General features: G+C 38.1%; 1 protein-coding gene across 7 annotated transcripts in view; it reads right to left on the bottom strand.

Annotated features, from left to right (window-relative positions):
• Positions 1-9,451: 9,451 nt before the first annotated feature.
• Pde4b (phosphodiesterase 4B) overlaps positions 9,452-22,976 on the bottom strand; it is a 524,185-nt gene continuing 510,660 nt past the window's right edge. For all 7 annotated transcript variants that reach the window (XM_020182734.2, XM_074079857.1, XM_074079856.1 and 4 more), the window contains 8 exons: positions 21,405-21,583; positions 20,143-20,241; positions 19,841-20,005; positions 18,269-18,368; positions 16,086-16,240; positions 15,864-15,986; positions 14,888-15,070; positions 9,452-11,746 (listed from right to left, as the gene is read on the bottom strand). In XM_020182734.2, coding sequence (XP_020038323.1) covers positions 11,381-11,746; positions 14,888-15,070; positions 15,864-15,986; positions 16,086-16,240; positions 18,269-18,368; positions 19,841-20,005; positions 20,143-20,241; positions 21,405-21,583 — 1,370 coding nt within the window. In that variant the 3' untranslated portion in view covers positions 9,452-11,380. The remainder of the gene's footprint in view (positions 11,747-14,887; positions 15,071-15,863; positions 15,987-16,085; positions 16,241-18,268; positions 18,369-19,840; positions 20,006-20,142; positions 20,242-21,404; positions 21,584-22,976) is intronic.

Below are 22,976 nucleotides of genomic sequence, written 5' to 3' on the forward strand. Positions count from 1 at the left end.
CTGAGAACAATAAAGAGCATATTCAGAGCTCTGATGAAAACCAAGCCAAACGATGCCCCCACCCCCAAATTTAAACACAATCAAGGACACTTACACTTGTGCACCTACTTTTCAGGTGTATTAGAGAAAGTAGTTTTTTTTTTTTTTTTTTTTGCTGTACTGGGGTTTGGACTCACTGGCTAGGCAGCTGTTCTACCACTTGAGCCACTCACCCAATTTTCTTTAGATTTTTTTTGCAGATAGAATATCATGATTTTGCTCAGGGCTGGCCTCAGACACCAATCCTTCCACTTATGCCTCTTGTGTAGCTGGGATTACAGGTGTGCACCACCATACCCAACCCAAGAAAGTGACCTCTATTCTAAGATTGATTTCTCCACTGTGCTTGGAATCAAGACACTCTTGCCTTTCCAAACAGACATTAGTAGTGATCCTATCTCTCTCCTGTATTTTCATTCTGTTTTTTTTTTTTTTTGGGTGGCACTGGGATTTGAACTCAGGGCTTCATGCTTGCTAGGCAGGCACTCTTACCACTTGAGCCACTCTGCCAGCCCTGTCCTGTATTTTCAGTTTCTCTCTCTTAGTAGGATACCTCCTGTTTTCATTATAAAATACTTAAATCTTACTTAGATTTTAAATAGAAAAGTTTGGCTTACCCCTCATCCTACTCTAGATATCACTTTTATCTCAACTTCTTTTTCATACCTGAGCTTCTTATCTATTCTTAGCCTCCAAATTTTCATCTTCTTTAAACTGCTCGTTCACTGTGAACTGCTTACGGGGTCACCACTTCACTGAAAGCACTATAATTCACCAGCGATGTCCATATTTCTAAACAAAATGAATATTTTCCCTCTTTTGTTTCTTAGTTGGATTTAATGTTGTGGACTGTTTCTTTTTATTACTGCTGTAATTTATTTTTCAATATTTTATTAGCATATAATGATCGTACAGGAGATACATTGTGATATTTATGTATGTGCTTATAGTATATCTTAGATTTACTCCTTCTGTCATTCTCCCTCCTCCCCTCTCCCCTGCCTTCTTCAAACAATTTCAATAGGTTTCATTTTTCTATTCTCATATATGAATACAAAATACATGCACTATATTCACAGTCATTCACTCTTTCCTTATGCCTTCCCCTTCCCATGGGAACCCACCCTCAGAGAAGACTCATTTTACCCTCCTATCCTTCAGTTTTTTTGAAAGTGTACATTGATAGTCCCAGGGGGTTTTGCCTCAGCATTTTATATAGTATATATCATGCTTTAATAAGACTAACACCCTTATCATTTACTCTTTCTCCCTCACCATGCTCCCTTATTATTCAACAGTTTACGATGCATCATGTTATATTATGTTCATAAATATGTGGGTGGTTTCAACATTTCTCATTCTCCACAATTTCTCTCCCTATTCACTCCCTATTCTCCCAGTTCCCTCAGACAGACCCACTAACACAAGTGCTCTTCTTTTAACCTCCTTGGACACCAGGTTCTCTTAGTAAAGTTACCAGCTCTATGGATTCTCTTTCTCCATCTCCTTTGCAGGCCCATCTTTTGTATTACTACCAAAGTACTTCAAGCATAGTTCTTTTCCTACCCTCTTCCACACTCTCTCCCATGGATTGTGGTACCATATTTAAGATCTACATGATAACACCCAGCTTGCACTTCTTTGAGTTCCAGCTGTCATATTCAATTGTCTACTTCACATCCTCTTAAATGTCATCAAGACATCCCAAATCAACACATTCCAAACTGGAATCATGCCTTCATGCCAACTAGTATTTTCCTAAAGTTTCAGAGAATGACCTTATCACCTTTCCAGCACATAAGCTCAAAACTTGACATTTTATCTTTAGTCTTTTCTTCTCTAACAGAGTCAGCCACCAATATTTGTAAATGTAGGATCTAAATAATACCACACCCATCCATTTCTCTTCATCCTCATCTTGTTTTGGCTTGACTATTGCAATGGTCTGTTAGCTGATCTCCCTCACTTTTATTATCCTCTCAGGATTTGTCTCCACACTATTGTAAGGAAGATCATTCCCCAATGAAAGTATGATTATATAACTTTCCTGCTTAAAAGTCTTGGTGGCTTCCCATTGTGTTTAAAGAAGAGCAAAATTGTCCTGCCAGGCCTTGTGGGATCTTCCTGTGCCACCTCATAGCATCACCTCTGACTACTTCTTACCTCAAGTCACCATGGACTTCTTTCAGTTCCTCCCAGGCACTCCACTGTCTCCCACTACAGAGTATTGGTACAAGTTGTTTTACACATAAAATGCTTCTCCCTTACACACTAGCTCAGATGATTTCTTTTAGTTATCTTCATTTAACTGAGTTTCCATCCTTTAGAGAACTTGTGTCAGTTCCTAATAATACATTCACTTAAAAATTTTTTTATTTATATGGGTCTCCTTGAGTGCATCTTTATTTTATGACAATAGTGTTTTGTTTTATATCTCCAAAGTCTAGTAGAGCCCTTGTCTCATAGTACATAACCAATAAATACTTTTAAATAAATGATTATAGAAAAGGGTCCTCAAAAATACTCTTTTACCATACCTCCAATCCCAGCACTTGGGAAAGTGAGGAGAAAGGATTGCCAACTTGAGGCTAGCCTGGACTACAGAGTGAGATGAGACCCTTTCTCAAAAAACAAACAAAAAATTCTCTTTGTGTCCTGTGCTATTCTCACACGCTCTTCCTTCTTGTTGGAATCCAGGCGTTCATGCCTTTCCCTGACAGATTCATTTGGTCTGTTGACTTTTCACCACTTAGGCTTGAAGACTCAGCATCTACCTCCTATGAGAAATGCTCCTGATCATCTCCCCTGCCAAAAAAGTTAGGTGCTCCTACTTTTGTGTTCTTCATGTACACCTACCTCCACTTTAGCACTTCTTATTGAATGTTGTTATTTATTCATCTTGTTATTGACTTTTTTATTTATGCACTTGTTTTGCCACATCCTCTAATAAACTACAGGGCGTGTCTTAGAATAGTGCCTAAAAATGTTAGGGACTTGTTAAGGCTCAGAAACAGCCACAGAAGCAAACTTTCTGAACTTCTCCTTCCCCTTCTTATCTCTCATTCTCTCTGACCCCGAAATTAGACTTCCTCTTCCCTCAGGAAGAGGAACAGAAATAAGAGCCATAGAAACCAAAGCACCTTTCTCCCTAAGCCATCCAAAAATCTAAAAGTATTACTTTAACTTTTCCCCATCTTTGCATGTGTGAGTTATCCATAAAAAGTTCTTTGGCCTGTCTTACTTGATTGTAGCTCATAAAACTTTTATTCTGTATAGGGTCCTGCTCCATACCCAGAAGAAAGGAATGATGTATAGAGAGACTATAGAAAAGTCTAAACAGGAGCTGTGGCTGAAGTGGTAGTGTCTGCCAGGCAAGCACAAGGCCCTGAGTTCAAACTCTAGAACCAAAAAACAACAGCAACAGCAACACAAAAATGTGAACAGACAGATCTCATTGGGTTTCCCCCTCTGTCTATTGCTGTTATTGTATCATACCCCCTTTTGTCCAATGATATTTGTCTCCATGCCTTGTCAAACCATAAAAGTGGGCAGTTTATTCTTGGTCTTTGAGTCTTTACTCTAAAGTCCCCCACACCACATAAAATTATGATCAAAGAAATCTGTTATTTTCTTCCCATTCTTAACTTGTCCTTTGTAATGGACAAACCAGTTAAGGCTTTTTATGATGAGCAGGAAAGAGCTCACCCCATTTCCTGAGCCTACAGGCTCTATATGTTTGCTGATTTATTCAATGGGAGGTACTGAAGAACCAATGTGAGTTGGTAGATAGGCTCCCCATCTCCTTTCTCTATTCCATGGGTATGCTTTCTGAAAGTAAAGGTGAAATGAGACAGTTTTCCTCAGTTAGAAGGAAGTTAAGTTCTTATATAAGATGCACAGTCACCATGGTTTTCAGCTGGACTTGCCAAATAAATCTAGGAGAGCTTTATGGAAGTTAGGAGAGCAACTCTGTCCTTTACATGGTTTCATGAGTGTAGGCACATGATTTCTCAAGATGTTGAAGGAACTTGCCAACACGTTTTTGAATCGTAACTGGTGATTTTATTTATTTATTTATTTTATTTATTTATTTATTTATTTTTCCATTTTTCTTTTATTATTCATATGTGCATACAAGGCTTGGTTCATTTCTCCCCCCTGCCCCCATCCCCTCCCTTACCACCCACTCCGCCCCCTCCCTCTTCCCCCCTCCAATACCCAGCAGAAACTATTTTGCCCTTATCTCTAATTTTGTTGAAGAGAGAGTATAAGCAATAATAGGAAGGAACAAGGGGTTTTGCTGGTTGAGATAAGGATAGCTATACAGGAAGTTGACTCACATTGATTTCCTGTGAGTGTGTGTTACCTTCTAGGTTAATTCTTTTTGATCTAACCTTTTCTCTATTACCTGGTCCCCTTTTCCTATTGGACTCAGTTGCTTTTAAGGTATCTGCTTTAGTTTCTCTGCATTAAGGGCAACAAATGCTAGCTAGTTTTTTAGGTGTCTTACCTATCCTCACCCCTCCCTTGTGTGCTCTCGCTTTTATCATGCGCTCATAGTCCAATCCCCTTGTTGTGTTTGCCCTTGATCTAATGTCCACATATGAGGGAGAACATACGATTTTTGTTCTTTTGGGCCAGGCTAACCTCACTCAGAATGATGTTCTCCAATTCTATCCATTTACCAGCGAATGATAACATTTCGTTCTTCTTCATGGCTGCATAAAATTCCATTGTGTATAGATACCACATTTTCTTAATCCATTCGTCAGTGGTGGGGCATCTTGGCTGTTTCCATAACTTGGCTATTGTGAATAGTGCCACAATAAACATGGGTGTGCAGGTGCCTCTGGAGTAACAGTCTTTTGGGTATATCCCCAAGAGTGGTATTGCTGGATCAAATGGTAGATCGATGTCCAGCTTTTTAAGTAGCCTCCAAATTTTTTTCCAGAGTGGTTGTACTAGTCTACATTCCCACCAGCAGTGTAAGAGGGTTCCTTTTTCCCCGCATCCTCGCCAACACCTGTTGTTGGTGGTGTTGCTGATGATGGCTATTCTAACAGGGGTGAGGTGGAATCTTAGTGTGGTTTTAATTTGCATTTCCTTTATTGCTAGAGATGGTGAGCATTTTTTCATGTGTTTTCTGACCATTTGAATTTCTTCTTTTGAGAAAGTTCTGTTTAGTTCACATGCCCATTTCTTTATTGGTTCATTAGTTTTGGGAGAATTTAGTTTTTTAAGTTCCCTGTATATTCTGGTTATCAGTCCTTTGTCTGATGTATAATTGGCAAATATTTTCTCCCACTCTGTGGGTGTTCTCTTCAGTTTAGAGACCATTTCTTTTGATGAACAGAAGCTTTTTAGTTTTATGAGGTCCCATTTATCTATGCTATCTCTTAGTTGCTGTGCTGCTGGGGTTTCAATAACTGGTGATTTTAAAGAAATCAGAGAGAATGCAAAATAAACTATAACTCTAGGAGTATAGATAGGTAAATACAATCCTGCTCTTCAGAAATAAATAACACCACAGATTGATGTTATGATCAGTTGCATAAGTCTGGAACAGATCATTAACATATGGCTCATAGGCTATTTGAGAGAGAAGTAGCTGGCAGGAGTAGTTCTCTAATGGTAAGTAATGGCAAGTCTTGCTATCATGGTCTCTTTTCTCAGTTAGCTAGGATTATACCAAGGAGGAAAATGCTTTAGACATTATATGTCTGCATTTCAGAAAAGACTTTGAAGAAATTTACATGTTTTTGGACGGGTTGACCAAGATGATGACCTTGGTGATTCTGAAGTTGATTTAACACCATTGTCCATAAAAGTCTCGAGTAATGGGTCAATGCTGATTTGGAAGACTGCAGATAAAAACACATATCCATTCCTCATCCTGTGCTGGTTATCATTTTTACTCACAGTGAATGAAATATTAAAATACTTTCTTATAATGATGTAAATCATAGATGCTAGGGAGGGCATAGTTAATGAATTATCAGAATCAGAATTCAAAATAATTTTAGGACAAAAATAATAGCAATTAATAATATGAATGAAGATTTTCCATGCACATATTATCTTATTTAATTACTATATTAAAGTACTAATATAACTAATAATTTTCATTTACTACGTGCCTGGAATGTGCCAGAATCTTTGCATAAGTGGTTGCTCTTAGTCTTTCTAAATAGTATATTGATATAGGAATCATTTCTCCCTTTTACAGAAAAAGAAACTGAAGATCAAACAAATTAATTATCTTCTTTTGGTTACAAAAGTGTGAAGTTGCAATTTATAAATAGTTCAGTCTGACACTCAAACTGAAAACTATACTTTTTTTCAGATGAAATGTATCAAGAAAGCATAGAATCATACAAGTAAAGAATGAAGAAGATTTAGTTGAACCATGGTTTATGGGAAAAGGTATGGAAGGTTTTGTTTGCCTGTGAGAACCTATGAATTACCCAGGTGAATGACTGACATCCCCCCAAATGAATAAATAATATCTTGAACTATGGAACAATGCCCAAAACAAAGAAGAGCAACAGTCACACTATGATTTATTGTGAATGAAATATGGTCCTCGGTTCTGGGGTACACATCCTAAGGAAGCATTGTCAATGTGAGCAAGCCTAGGATAATTTGAGCACAATCATAAATATAAGTCAAATGAAAAATGGTTGAAGAAACTATAATGTAGAAAATATGCTATCACTAGTTATATGTAATTCAGACTTGTTAATGCATACTATGGACCAGAAACTATTTTATCATTTAATTCTAATGATAATCTTATGGCATAGGTATTATTATTATTATTATTATTGCCTCTATTTTACAGATGAGGAAACTGAGGCTATGAGAGGTCAAAAAACTCAAGTCTGACTCTTAGTTTTGATTAGAATAGGAGATTAGAAGAGTAATTGAATAAATTATTTGGCTGTAGATGGACAAGAACAAATCAAAGAGAGTGCTCTAGAAGAATACAATCTGATTCCATCACAAAAACCCTAACGACTTACATTATTTTAAAAGATATTGCTGAGCTCTCTAATGTTGGATGCTTTCAATCATGATACTTTCTTGTAGGAATTCTATAGCATTGGAAGACGTTAGATAACATGATTTATACATTTCTTCCCAACTCCATAAGCCTATCAGTATCAGCATGATCCTATTTGGTGGGTTAGAGTGAGAGCATTCAAATTTCCAGAATCTTGAATACACTTAGAAAAATATATATTAATTGGAATTTGATTTTATGAAGCATAAGTTAATGAAAATGTGTTGCTGAATTATGCTTTTTAAAGTGAGAAGGCAATTTTTTCAAAAGTATTAATAATCAATAACTTCTCCATCCATGAGTGCATACATCTAGACAACAAAGATTTATTTATCACTTATTGTATGTAATCATGTATCTGATTCCATCTCTGTCTATTGTTACATTCATTTAATGATGAGAAATGTAAGTGATTTTGCCCATATTCCATGGCTAGGAAGAGCTGAGAAAAGACCAGGAACAGGTTTGTCAAATCATGCTTTTCCCAGTGTACTTCTTCCCTATGAAAACAATGTATAGAATGTATTTTGCAAGTGATTTGAATAAAAAGGGTCTCTGCCTTATTTCTTGGGTCATTAGTTCACCAAGCACTAGTGGATACTCCTTTTGCTAAGGACCAGCATAGTGCCTATTGGTGAGGAGCACCAAGATTAAAAAAAGCGACCACGTAGAAATGATTGTCTTATCTTGGAAGGGTTCAGTGTTGAATGTGGAGAAAAATCCGAAAACAGACAACTGCAACTGAGTAAGAAGAACTGAGTGTTCTATTGCCTATGATGTACGTTCTTTTCATCTTCTTATTAACTGGGGATTTACTGTCATTGACATCCACATTTATTTAACAAATGTTTGAGCATTAACTCTACCAAGTATGGTGCTAGGAGTGCAGAAACAGGAGAATGTGCCGACACGGTCCCTGCTTTCATAGGTTACCATTGGCTTGGACTCCTCGGTTCTGACCTGGCTCTTCTTAAAATTTCCATTTAGGAACCTTGAGAAACTGTAGAGTCCCATCTTACCTGGAAGTTAGGTAAGCACTTAGTGGAAAAGATCAAACTAGGACACAATTAAAATTTCTGTTGAAAATCACTATACTAACCATGCCATGTCTTGATGGGTGTATGATGAATGTTTGTAGACAGTTGGGGGAAAGTCCTGGCTCTAAGCAAGAAATTTTTGGTTCTGAAGCAATGGTTCTCTACTCTAATTGTACATTAGCATTCCTTGGGGAAATAAATTTTAAATGTGATGTCTAGGGCTATTCCCAAGACCACTTTTATCAGAAATCTAGGAGGAGAATGGGGTCCAAGTATTGGTATTTTAAAAAATATTTATTTTCCACAAGATTCTCATTTATACCAAGGGTTAAAGACCCCTTCTCAGTAGAAAATGGACTGATTTACAACTGTAGGGATAATAAGTTTCACCTGTAGCTATTCTTACCTATTCACTTTGTCACTTAATCAGTAGGATCTCAAAGATGGTGAGGTGCAATCAGAAATCAGGGATGGTGGAAAGTCCTGGAAACATTGTCTCTACAGTTAGTAGGCAAGCTGATTCTGTAGTGTTGGTCCATCCTCACTTGTTGTAATAAAGAAACAGAATTTTAGCTTATTGAGAGTTCTTCCAGAGCAGACTCCCTTAATGGCCCCTAAACCACTTGTAGGTGGTTAAATTAGTAAGAGCCACCCACTGATTCTTACAACCTTTCCTACCACTCACAACACACCCCTCAGGATAAATCATTTTTAAATGCTAAGATTTCAACAAAACATTTAAGTATTCTACTTATGACATTGAAATAGTTCTTTCTAGAAAGAAAAGCATAGCCATATACTCAGCAAAAGACTCCATGGATCACTGACAAGACTATGAGTGTTCACTCCTGCTCTGTGGATTGTGGTTTAAGATGGCTCTTCCAAATTAGATTTTTCATGTGTCAAATGAATCAAGAGGGGTCTCTCTGACTACGTTATATTAGTGCATGATGATTCTATGATTCCTTTCCTAGAGGTCCCAGACACGATGAGGTTGCCTTTTACTTATCTAGTAGATTTAAACTCTTCAGATTCTTAAAGAAGTAGAAGGAAGTGGTTCAAGATGAACAAAGCAGTTTTGTTTGTTATCCTTCACCAGCCCCTTCCTGTACTATTGAGCTGGGTGAACAGCTGCTAAGAAAAAAGTGAAATGTTCCAAGTGACAGGACTTCTGGACACAGATTGTGAAGCTTCAGTTATGATGCTGGCTGGGAAAAGTGGTTGGTTTTTTATGGGGTATCAAAGGAGAAAAGAAAGAGAGAGAGATAGAGAAGATTTAATACATCAGAACTAATCACAAAATAATTGGGCCTATAGTCTAATCTAATCATGCTTTTGTTTATTCAGCTCATATAAAAGTCTCTTAAGAATGCATTTGAGCACAATATATAATAATAATAATAATAATAATATGACATACACTGTAAGAAACTTTTGGAAAACAATATAATGTCCACCTGAAACAATGCAGTGTTTACAGACATACAAACCCATTGGTCATGCACATTTGTGCCATTTTCTTTAACTATGGAGTCACAATGCTGAACTGAAGCATGAAACATTTTACAACTGAAACTGACACCAGGAAGAGGCCTAACAAATGTCAGAAGAAGCTTCACATTTGCATAATTTACTACATCAGTTCACATTTTATTATAAAATTCACATTGTTTTATTGTTTTCTTTCATAATGAATTGGAACATGACATTCTGCTTAATGGCAGGCAGGAGGCTAGCTTTCCAAAGTCAGTAGTTTGGGAATACTCAAAAGAATCCTCTGTGAGCAAATGTAGTGTTGCTTTTTTGAATCGAAGCCACAATTATAGTAGAACCCAGTTATAACCCAACTCATGTGTCCACAGATTTGGATAAAACATGGGTAAAAACTACTTCCCATTGCCCCCTAACCCTATCAAACTATACAAAAGTAAAAGCTCAGTATAAACCATTTAGTATCCAATGTGAGAATCCTGTTGCAAAACCGGTTCATAAAGGGCTTGTGCAGAATTAGCAAGTCAGACAGGGAAAGGGAAGCCCCTCAGAACAGCCCATCCCTGTCCTCACCCCTGAGGGGGTCATGCCATATGTCTTTCTTAAGCAATGCTTGGGTTATATAATACACAATACAAAATGTTACAAGTAAAAGTTGCAACTCTTAGGCAGAGTTTTCTACACAAATTTAACACCACCATTGGCAGGCAATGTTAGATATATAAATTAATAACTTACAAAACATTACAGTATATACATTAAGTAATAAATACATGGTTATAAACAGGAATGGAGGTTGGTGCTAGCGCAGAAGGCAGTGCAAGAGAAAGACGGCAGCATTAAGTTGAAACAGTATAACTGGGCAAAGAGAGTTGCAGGACAGGGGACTGTGCAACTCACAGAGGGCCAGGACACAATAGGGTACGCTGTCTTATTCAGCTATTACACAGACTGTTATTGCAGACAACATGACTATCCCTTCCTACCCCCTAGTTTGTTCGTTTTTATTCTGCTTACAGCAAAACAGTGAAACTTCAGAGAAAAAATACTGTTCAAAGCAGGCAAACAGATCTAAGTTACAAGGGCCACAGTGGAGTTGGACTGGAAAACAGGGGAAGGAAGTAGAATGTGGTTAGAAGTGTGTTCTTTCTGTCTGTTTGCAAAAGTTAACTGTAGTAAAGCAAAAAATATTGCCCAAGAATGAAGGAAGACTGTTTTCTTTCCTTTTTTTTTTCCAGAGAGAGTCCAAAAAGTTTGTCAACTTTAAACACTCATCTGTATAGAAGTTGGTACTAAACTCTAGATATTCAACAGGCATTTTAAAGACATGAAAATGTTTTACAAAAAAGGCACACAGGTTGGCAGACAAGAGGACAGGTGAGCAGATTTATAAATGAAGTTATTAGTGAGTTCAGTCACTAGTTGAGACAGATTCCCAGAACTTAGTGCAGAGAAATCTCTCGGTTTTGTATCTTCCATTTCAAGCCATTTAGTTGTGATGAGAACTGGCCTCCACTACCACATAAGCTTCAGCTCTCTGCCAAGCTTGCAAGTGAGGCAAGTCAACCGTGGAATTTCCTGAGCTGCTATTTGCTTCATGGGCTTGCATTCTGGCTCCAAACTCAAGTAACTGGAAAGGCCAGGAGGCCTTTGTCCTGTGTAGGCCTCAGCCCCCATAGCAGGCTGGCCCTACCACACAGCTGGCATGCTTGTCAAGGGTGGAATGTTCATCTCTACACAGAGAGGGAGATTATGTGTCAACTGGGAACTTGTCTTCTGTTGCAAGGTCTATGTCAGTCTCTCCCAGTGACTCCTTATTTTCTGGATCAATCACACAAAGTGTCTTTGTGCTGCTGAAATAGTTGTGGCCTTCTCCCTCCTTTTCAGGTCCTTCAGAATCCTCTTCTTCGAGGGTCAGTTCAAATTGAAACTTCTCCATCAAACCCTGGCAGTCTCTATTCCTCTCGTCCAGTGGTGGAGAAGGACTCTGTGGTATCATGCTCTGATACCAGTTCCTGTTATCTTCCAATGTGTCTAGAATGTCTTGAGCATCAGGCTGTACAAGATCTGCCCAGGTCTCCCACAGTGGATGGACAATGTAGTCAATGAAACCAACCTGGAGGAAAATAAAGATTACGCATCTGTTATTTCAATGAGCCCTTGAAAAGCAAATAAGCTATTCTGGTTTCCATGCAAAGATCCAGCAATAATAACCTGAGAGAGATCAATAGCAATGGATTCCTACATTTGAGCATTCACTGTATGGTAGGTCCTTCACTGTATGCAAGATCTCTCTTAATTCTGCAAAGTAAGTACTGCTGCCTGCCATTTACAAAGGAGGAAGCTAAGACTCACTGAGATTAAACATTTTGTAGAGGTCACATACCTAGTGAGGGACAGAGTTGGCACTTAGGCCCAGCTTCATTTAATACCAAAGCTTAGGTTCATCTCCCTGTAATACACTGCTTTTCCTTCTATATATGCCAGATAAGAAGTCTGGATGCAATGCTAGCTGGAAATGACTTTGTCACTACTTAGATTCTGTGAGTCATTCTCTGAAGAAAGCCCCAAATCTAAAGTGTTCTGACTCAACATTCTTTCCCTGATAACTTCAAAATATACTGCTGTGTCAAAATGACAGGAGCTGCCCCTTAACTACTCTAGACTACTCTGGAATTTGTCAAGTTCTGCGAAATGCATTTGGCTCATAGAGGAGTTTGATAAAACACTTGAAAATCATTCAAGCTCTATACAAACAAATATCCCCTCTGTGAACATGCCTGCTATTGTTTGGGACCCATAAGACACACAGTCATTTCCATCAGAAAAAGAAGGAAAAATAAAAACAATTAGGCAGTTCCTTCTGCTGGTGTTCCTATGAAGAAATCTCAGGCTTATGGCTTTGTTATAGTTTACACAGGGGCTATGCATCCTGCATAGCTAGCTAGGTGGCCTTATGCTGACCTCTACATTGTCAGACAAACAGGAAACACTGGGGGTGGAGGCAGGTAAAGAGAGAGAGAGGACAGGCACAGTTGAATGAGGGAATGGAATTCCCCTGTCATGGTCTGGGGAGCTGGAGAGATGCTGTGTTGGGATTCAGGGGGAGATGAGCAAGGGTCCCCATGGGACCCTATATAGAGATCTTTCCACTCCACTGGAAACTTTCCCTATTCACATTCTGGTGTTCAGTCAGTCATCTAATATATTCAAGTTGTACTGTATACAAGATCCTTGGTCATATGCAATTCTTTCATACTCCTGTGTGTGTGTGTGAGCATGTGTGTGTGTATTCTTTCCTATGGATCTCTTCTAGCCCTACCAAAGAAAACAAGACTTGCGTCAGCGTTGGGGCATCTCTGGTATTGGTTACAAGATCTTGACTGAATGATTCGCATATTTCTCTTGCTTCCACCTACTCCATTTTCCTCCCTTTTACTTCTTTATGTGTGTTTAATGGATTTTAGATGGTATTTCAAGGTGTTTTCTAGGGATCAGAAATAAGTTTAAGGTATTGGAGAAAACTGAGTAAGCTGAACACAGCGCAGCCATTTCCTTTCTTCATTAGCTTTGTTTCTGATAAGAAATGTTTAGGACTTTTCTTTTTTTAAAAGGCAGTTGCTAGTTGCTTATTTCCTAGATCATGGGATGAGAGAACTCTGCAAATCCAAAGAAGACCCAGTCCAGACTTTTTGCAAGATGAATCAGACAGAGTTCAACAGAGTCCATCTGTGGGAAACACAGATGATGTCATGGCAGCAGGGAGACTTGGCCACAATGGTGGAGACTGAAAAGCTTTGGGTAGAGGATAGCTGGATCATTAAGAAAGTAACAAACTGGACCAAGAAAGACAGCTTCTTCACCTAACACTGGACAAATTCCTGCTTTATCTACCTCACAAAGGTAGATATTATCAAACTCCTACTTTAGCTACCTCACAAAGGTAGATAATATATGGAAAATCATGTAGAACATCATACAAATATTAAACATCACTATTTGGAAAAAAAGATATATTCTTTATATCTTGTTCTAGTTAAAGCTTTAGGGCATTTGAATTGGCCTTGATTAATTTAACAGTATCTTGCATTTTTATAGCATTTAGACTTCAGATCATTTTCACAAATATTAAACTCATTTAGTGGAGTTTCCCTAAAAAGCAACAAAATACTAATTGAAAAGGAAGGATACATTTATTGTGCAAATCTACACAAATAGGGAGTTTTTAGGTAGTGGGGAAAGAGTGTAGACACTAACAAAAACACTACCAGTTGTTGTGTATGTGTGTGATAAAGACATTGAACATTCTATGAGCCCATTCTTAATCATGACACTTGGTTAATTTGTTGTCCTGGATAAAAATGACACTCTATCCTTATAGGGATACTGATACTTTGTAGTGCCACATATTATGCAGTTATTTGTACCTGGGGAATTTCTGTGTGCACGCACACACACACACACACACACACACACACACACCACAGTACTATTTCTCATCCTTACAACACAGAGAATTTATAGATTTTGGCACAACCAGCAAATGGTCAAATGTCCCTAAAGGCATTGAAGCAACCTTGGAAAGAGTCACAGACAAGGCTTTGATTACCTCTTATGAGGATAGCAGTGTGTTTGATTAGGGAGAAATAGCAACAATTGAGAGTTGGAAACAAGAGTGAGGAGTTTAAGCTCCTTGATGAAGACTGAACTAGGAGACATCTGGAGTGATGGGATGGAGGAGACAGCAGTATGTATGTGTCAGCTGGATTTGCTAAGGTCATAGACAACCATCTAAACAGTTTGGGGATACCAATCTCTGATGAGTTTCTGATGACTCCTCAATACCCACCCTGTTAAAGTGAGTGTCATGGAGAAGGCAAATGAGTCATGAGAGCTGGAAACCGGTGGCTCACGCCTGTAATCCTAGCTACTCAGGAGGCAGAGATCAGAAGGATCTCGGTTTGAAGCCAGCCTGGGCAAATAGTTCTGCGAGACCCTATCTCGAAAAACCTTTCACAAAAATAGGACTGGTGGAGTGGCTCAACGTGAAGGCCCTGAGTTCAAACCCCAGTACCAACAACAACAACAAAGATGTGTCATGAGTATAATGGAACTAAATGTGTAGCTGCTTCTTTATCATTTCATATATATGTAAGTAGATATATTCTTTTAAAAGAAAGGAATTAGATAGAACTCTCCAGTTCAACAATCAGTACAGCTCACAAAAAAGCTTTGAAAACAATCTCACTGCAGATACCTGGGATTTTTCCACAGAAGCTGTGTGTTTATCACACATTGGGCTAATCTCCATTCCCCTCTCCCGTTCTTTGTCTCCCTGTTGGAAAAACTCCTCCATGATGCGATCTGTCCATTGCCGATACAATTCCAAGGACTTGGTGGGGTTGCTCAGGTCTGCACAGTGTACCATGTTGCGAAGAACCTGAAATCACCAAGTTTTGGAAATCCTATAAAATTAAGTATAAGTACTCTCAGAACATCTTATCCCTCTCTTCCTAGAACACTTGGTACAAACTCAAGAACATTTGGGTTACATTATAATTATGAGGCATACACCAAAAAAAGTAGTACCAGCCAACATTGGTTATTTATCATTACAGGATTCCAAAGGGAAATACCTGTATCTTCTTAGAGTGACAGTCTTTGAATTTAAAAATTGAAAGGGACATTAAAGGTCAGACGCTGCTATCATTTTCTTTGCTCAGTTTGGAAAGTATGCAAAGAACTAGCCAAAGCAGATGTCATCAGGTTTTCCATTTGCAAAAAGAAGAGACCAGCTCATGGCAATTGGTATAACCAAAACAGATCTAACAAACTTTAAGTCAGTGGGATTTAGATTCAGACACAAGTTTTCGGGACCAACAGACACATGGGTCCAATTACAAATAGATATTGCAACTTGTTTTTAGAACTAAGCAATTCATTAAACAGGTCATGTTTTTTCTCTTAAATTGGACGATACATTTGAATGCTCATTTTTCTTAGTTTGTGCTTTTCATTTGGCAGTACTGGGATTTGGCTCACACTTGTTAGGCAGGTGCTCTTACCACCTGAGCCACCCCACCAGCCCTCTTAGCTTGTTCTTAATATAAGCCCAAAGCTGCAGAAGTAGCCTAGATCAATGAAACTGTCCAAACTTATACTTTCTTTTTCTAAATATTGTTTAGTTTTGTTTGGCTTAGCTTTGTTTTAGACCAGAGACTTTCATCAAATACCTGTATACGATCGGTATAGTTGTCCAGGAGAAGAACGCCAGAGCTGGTGACTTTCTTCGTTTCTACCATTGTTTTCAGGTCTGCCAGCAAGCTCATATGTTTGGACATATCAGTTGCTAACACCTTGGGTAAAAACAAAATGAAGCTCTTAACAAATTCAGTCAGAGGATTGTGAGAGAATGATAAGAGGAAGTGAGAAATGTGGGGTGGCTGAGGTCTTACCATGTCGATCACCATTTTCCTGAGTGTCTGACGCTGCTTCTTGGTGAGGTTCTGGAAGATGTCACAGTGTTCTTCCTGTAGCAGTTTGAACCCTACCGCAAGGTGATGGTTTTCCAACACAGATTCATCATTATACATCAAAGCAAGTTCTGAATCTAAGAAGTTTAAAAAAGTGATGACTTAATACAAAATACAATAAAAAAGTATGCAATTCAAACACTGGCATTGCCTCAATGAGAAATCAAATCTAGTTCTCCAAATTATTTCAAGGTCACTGCCTCCTAGAGAAGCAGTGTCCCTCTACAGACAGAAGTGGTCAGTTTCTAAACAAAAAATGTTTGTGGGAGACACTGGTGTGTAAACTTTCTCTTTTATTAGAGTTCATGGTCTTAAAGTTCTGTTCCTTTTTCATCTCAGATGAAGAATTTTATGTCAGTCTGTAATTTCCTTTATGTCTTCGTACATTTTGTGTTTGGAAAAGAGCAAAATAAAAATGCCACTAAACTTTATGTGTATTAAAATTTTTCAAATTATATTCACTTTTATATAGGCTCCCCATCCTCTGGCAATTTTGAGTTATGGCTCTTCAAAAAAGATAATGTGTTAGTATAATTTTTTACTCAAATAATGTATAAATATGATAAATATATCTATAAACAAGATAACTAAACATTAATATCTTTGGAAAAATTCTAGCATAGAATTTTCTGTCTGCTGGCTCTCTACGTCAGAAATTGCAATATTTAGGTATCCAAACTACAGTTTCCAGCTTGCTTTTTGTACTAAGGAATCATAAATATCTCCACACCTGGGAATATGGTCATTAAATTAAAGAAAGTGCATTTTTCTCTTAATTAAGAATAATTAAGCCAGGAGTGGTGGTGCACACTTTTAATCACAGCATTTTGGAGACTAAGGCAGGAGGATTGTAAGTTTGAGACCAATCTGGGGTACATAGTGAGACTGCCTCAAAAAAAACCAAAAACGAAACCTGCTAAGTGATGGTAACTCGTAAGTAACCACAGGTGCTGCTACTCACACAGCATTGCCATAGTAGTGTGCTTTGAGATATGTCCATCAACAGGGTGATAGACTCTCTGAAGTCATTTGAACACCCCTGTTCTGTTCACCCTGAGATCAAGGGCATATATTCACAAGAAGAACCTTGTATGTTGTAGTGATGTTGATGGCTGTAACAGAAAGACTATTTTCCTATGTGGAGCTATTTGACCTGTATATGGATTAATTCATGGCACCACAGTAAAGCAGCTGATATAACCCATGCAGACAAGTAGATGCCCAAAGGTTTTTTTAGAACAGAAGAACAAGGTTTAAGTAAAACAGTGTGCCCCGAACTTAGATTACTCAGATATTCTGATGAAAAAGGATTAGGACTGATAAGGAAATTTTTTTTATAGCAAGATGCTCAAAGAGCCTTTGTATGAAACTGTCAATGCTTTATGTCAGTGATTGTAACAGGATAACCAGTGTTCTCAGAAGAAAAATTACTTAGATTTTCAGCACATAGAGTTAACACATTAACTGAAAGAATGATGAATTTTCAGTAGCATGAAACCCAAGCATTTTGAGCATGACAAAAGCTTTGAATATGGTTTGAGATCCTAAGGTTTGACCTACCCTGAAGGTTACTAGGTTGTGCCTCTTCACTACAGACCAATCCATAATCGAATATATGCAATTCGAAGAGAATGTGTGGAGAACTTTTAGTGACCCTTTCTTCTGAATTTTTGAAACCCATTCCTAAGCTCTTTTGAAGGTTCCTATGCCCAGAGCCAACATTTGTGCCATTCTCCAGTACAGAAGGAAACCAGTGGGTTACTATGCTGTGTTTGAGAGCCCTGCATAATACTGAAAGTTATTATCATATCCCCAAGCTTTTCCTTGTCTTCCTGGATAATTCCACATCTGTTATATTTCCCTTTCATATTGTATTTTCCAAACTTTGAGTACTTTTTATGGTTTCCCTCTGACCCTCTCCAAATTGTCTGTGCAGCTCAAACGTTGTGTTGCCAGACTGGACACAGTATCCAGGAAAGGCTTGAGTGGAATGGAAGGATTACCTCATTACTGCTCTTGTTATTACCATAATGAAAACATCAAGAGGAAAACACTGCAGTGAATCACACAGTTATCTTGAATGACTATTCTAGTGGTGAACTCACTTGTGTTGATGAGAAACTGATTGGAGACTCCAGGATGATCAACGTCATGGATGGCAGCTGCAAAAATGGCAGCCAGGATCTCCAAATCTGTGAAGACAGCCTGGGGAGCAAATTGAACACATTTAACTCCAGATCCAATTTGCTTTTCCTGCTTGTTCATTTCAAAGTGCCCCATTTTATTCTTGTTGGGAGAGGGATTGCTGACTTAAATATCTTAGGATGTGAATTTAATTAAATGTAGATTTTGTTTATCACCAGAAAGTCTCTGATGTGAGAGGGATGACGGCCAGACCTCATTCCCACATTGAGCCTGCAGGCTAAGGCTTGGAAAGTCATTAGCACGATGCTCTTGGTGTGTGTGAGCAACTGATGTTTGTTTCACAGATCAGGGGTATGGCAGCATGGTGCTATGTAACACAAGCACATACAAGTTAAAGAAGGAAGTCAGAGTGGCTCTGCTTGGAGATACAATACTCTTCATATTCCAGCTGAATATCTTAGGAGAAAAAGTCTAAACTCCAGACTCCTAAGATAAGTCATAAATTTACAGTGTAGTCACAAGCTGCCATTAATTCATTAATTCATGGATTTAATACATACCTACTGAAAGTTTACTACAGGCAAGATTTGAGAGCAATCCTAAGAAGTAAAACCTAGTGCCTTATTGCTACATCATAAAGTCTTCCCTGTCCCACCTCATGTGCAATGATTTAAACATAGCATTTATTAGGTATATATTGCTGCTAATTCTAGGACAGAAATGTCTTTCCTTATTCTTTGTGATTACTTAAAGTTTCTGCTTCTTCAAATGCCAGTTCATTTTCTCTTTCTCCCAAAAAGTCCAACCCTATTGTTAATAACCAAGGACACATTGCAATCTCTTTATTTCTAAAAGATAGTGATGCTCATGGTTAATTTATGGCCACAGAAAAGGTATTAATAACATAAGTCATTAATCTGTGTGGGAAAGAGTGACAACAACCTCTTCAGACCTTTTCTGGTTACAAGGAACACTGTACTACCTTGCTTCAACATTATTAATTTCTCTGCTACAGATTCTCGGTCATTTTTCTTCAACCTAGAGAATCTGTTTACTGAATTTCTAAGACAATAGACCTTTAGATGCTTATTCTCAATAAGAACCATGCACAGCATTTTATACTATATTTCTGTGATATTCTCCATAGGGCCTGGGATGGTGACAGGCAATTCGAATCAGGATATCGAGGATGTACTATGTACCAAAATACTAAACAAGACACATGGAGATAACTGTGTCCCTAACCAGGAATACAACAAAGAGTAAAGCATGGATTCTGTTAATTGTTTGATAATTAATTTGTAATTTTCAATTGGAAGAGATGTAAAGGGAAGGTTACTATGATATTAGCAAGTAGAAGTGTCATCCATTTTTATAAATAACCAAATTGATGGTTACCATACCTAATAAAGAACCAATTCAAGTATTTGGGGTCAGCCATCCAATTACATTATTTTTGTAAACACATTGCATATTGTGTGGCACTTTTTAAAGAGGATGGGCAAGAATACAAGACAGATCATACTACTCACATCTAATGCTGGTGTAGAAAGAAGAACATGGGTTGACTGGGCTACATCAGCAGCGTGCAGGCTGTTATGATATGCCACATCAGAATGGTAATGATCTTCCAAAGTCATCATGTAGGTTACAAATGTGTCAGATGAGATTTTGAACGTCTTCAGGAGGTCTCTTTCCTATGTAATAAAATAAATTAGAACATGAAAAAGTGAGTTCCAAAAACAGAGGAAGGTTAAATCATAAAAATAAACTGGGATGGAAGAAAAATCAAGATGAGCCATTTGGATAATCAATATTGGCTCCTGTAGCCTACCTGAAATATGGCGTACATGATGCATGTCAGGGGTCGATTATGTGAATATCCAGCCACATTGAAGATATTAAGGCCCCATTTGTTCAGGTCTTCCAGCTCCTGTATCAAAAATTAAAAGAATTTAGGAAAAAAGATAGTTTTAAGTGTTTTGAAGTTTATGGTGAAATTTATCTTTTGGAAAAATGGCTGCCCAACTCTTTAGAGGGCCTATTTACAGTGCTCTAGTTACATGAAAATCTGAAAATGGAATGGCTCAGGTGGTTTGGCATCCCTTTCACAATAAAACTATGACTTTCTGCACATATTTTCCTTTTTCAAAACTGACAAGTATATATCTATTTCTAAATTTAGTTGTTGACCTATATTTTCTATGCCACTGTCCTCAACCAATGTTGCTTTCAAAGGTAGCCTAAGTGCATAGAGATCACTCTGTTCCTACTTCCCTGTCTCTTCCCTTGCTACTCAATGGCCTACCAGTCACAGCTAGAAAACAGTGTCAGGGAAGCTCCTCTATCCTTTGGTTATTATCACTGACGTCAGGTCAGGGAGATTCAGCTGTCAAACTGTGCCAAAATCAACTCCAGTTTAATGCAAAGGGTCATTAGAAGAATGACAGTCCTGAATTATATCCTAGGGCTGCTGAGCTACAGATAGATCTGGAGGAAATATCAGTTCAGACCTGTGTTGTGGGATTATTCCAAGATTATTGCATTGAAGGAATAATTTGTTTCTTTCTGAATAACTGCCCAGAGGATTGGCCCAATGTCTAATCAATTCAGAAGACCACACCAAATGTCCTTTACTCAGAGGAAACTCATTTTATCCTCTCTCAAAACTGTGAGAATTTCAAGTTATTTTGCACAGCCTCGTACAGGACAAATGAATTCTTTCTGTGCCTTCCTCTACTACTGGAGTCTGAACTCAGGTGTCAGTACTATCTCTGTCTTTTCATTTCTTCTCCAGCTTGCCAATCAGAGCAGATTTTTCCGTCGATCCAAAATATCCTCTGTCATAATTCAGAATTACCTCCTGGCTTTCCCTTGGCCTTTCTAGGTTCTCTTCAGTAGGACGCTCCATCTATGAGGAACTGTTCACGATTGAATCCAAACCAGGACCAAAAAAAGGTGTCCCAACATTAGATCAGCTTCCTTATCATAAAAATTGAGCAACAAAGCCAAAGTGATCTCTTCTACTTTCTGAATGTAGTTGGGCATATATGTGCTATAGAGAGCTGCACACACACGGGCCGAGCTCAGACAAACCTTAGCCAGGTGATCTTCATTTTCGGTATTGACTCCAAAGCGTGAGATGCTTGTATTGTTTAAGCTTGAACTGTGCATCAGTTTCTTCACTCCACTTATCTGTGTCATGAGCTGTTGCTTCTTCTTTTTCTCTCTGTCTTTTTGAGTGGGAGATGGAATCTCCACATCATTCTGCTTGTCTGTAATAGACAAAGAGATTTGTTTTTCAGCACTTGTGTGCCAATGAACATATGCAGCAATATTCAAACTGACTTAAACCATATGTAATAAGCTTTGAATCTTATGAAGGACTCTCATAACGACCTCAGTAGATCTCCGGGATAATCCTGTGAAGTAGGTGAGGAAAATATGATTTAATGCTGCATGTTATTACTAAATAAACTAAGGTTTAGAGGATCTGGGTAAATTGTTCAAGAAGTGACCCACTAGGATCCAAGCCCAGCCTTCTGTTGTTTAATGTAATTTAGGAGATTTATACTTCCAAACTTTCAAGGTGAAGCATCAATACTTACATGTAGATTTTTTCATTAAGGCAAATTTATGTAATAATGTCCATTGGTTAAACTCATATTAATTAAAACAAGCTTTATGTTCTCATCTTATTATATTTTCAATTTAAAAAATTCATGACTTTAGCTAAAATCAATTTAAATGAGCAATGTATATGTTAGAAAACAAATGGTTCACATTCTTCAAACAGTAACGTTAAAACTTTGATTTCTTACAATTTTTGTCTCTTCATTCCACTAAAAAATAAATACTCTCATTTGTGGTAGGCAATTATACTTACTAACATATTTATGCTTATGGAATAATTGACATATTTATTATCATCTCACTTAATATTTAAAAATTGTCATAAGGCAATGGCAGAGCTAGCATTAGGGAAAATGTCTACCTTCTTGTAGAAGCTCTTTCCTTTACATGCTATTAAAAATATCAACAACCAAATATCCTATTTCACCTCCTAGGAAGATGCATCCTGAGTATTCCTGTCAGAACTCATTAACTCTTTCAGGCCACAGGGATGTCTGTGAGTACTCAGAGGCAATAACTGATTCAATTACTATTTCATTGAACTAAATGACCCCCTGTGGCTGAAAGAGTTAATGCAGCTTTCACAAGTGCCCACATCTATCTCTGCATGATACAGTGAAAATTAGCGCAAAGATAACTCCATTTGAACATGACATGCTTCCAGATGGCACCCTGGGATCTAGACTATTTACTCTTAGGCTCTTGCAGATGATGGCACAGTCACATGTCATCCCCAGGGACTTCTGCCTATTTACAGGCCCTTGTGGCCACTCCATCAAAGCAAAGCAAGCACAGTGAGACAGGACCAGCTTCCTTTGCACCTTGTCACCTGACTGTCCAAGCTCTAGTATGGCCTCTAGTTACCCACAGGCTCCTAAACTATGACTTTTGCTTAGGGAGGAATTTTAGTCATCTCATATAGTTTGGGGATTGCCAACCTAATCAGGAACACCCAGAAAACTTTAAAAAAAAAATACAAATTTATGGGTCCCACCCAGCCCCACTGAACCAGGATTTTTACAAAGATTCCCTTAT

The sequence above is a fragment of the Castor canadensis genome, chromosome 7 (assembly GCF_047511655.1).
Source record: "Castor canadensis chromosome 7, mCasCan1.hap1v2, whole genome shotgun sequence".
NCBI classification, from domain to species: Eukaryota; Metazoa; Chordata; class Mammalia; order Rodentia; family Castoridae; genus Castor; species Castor canadensis.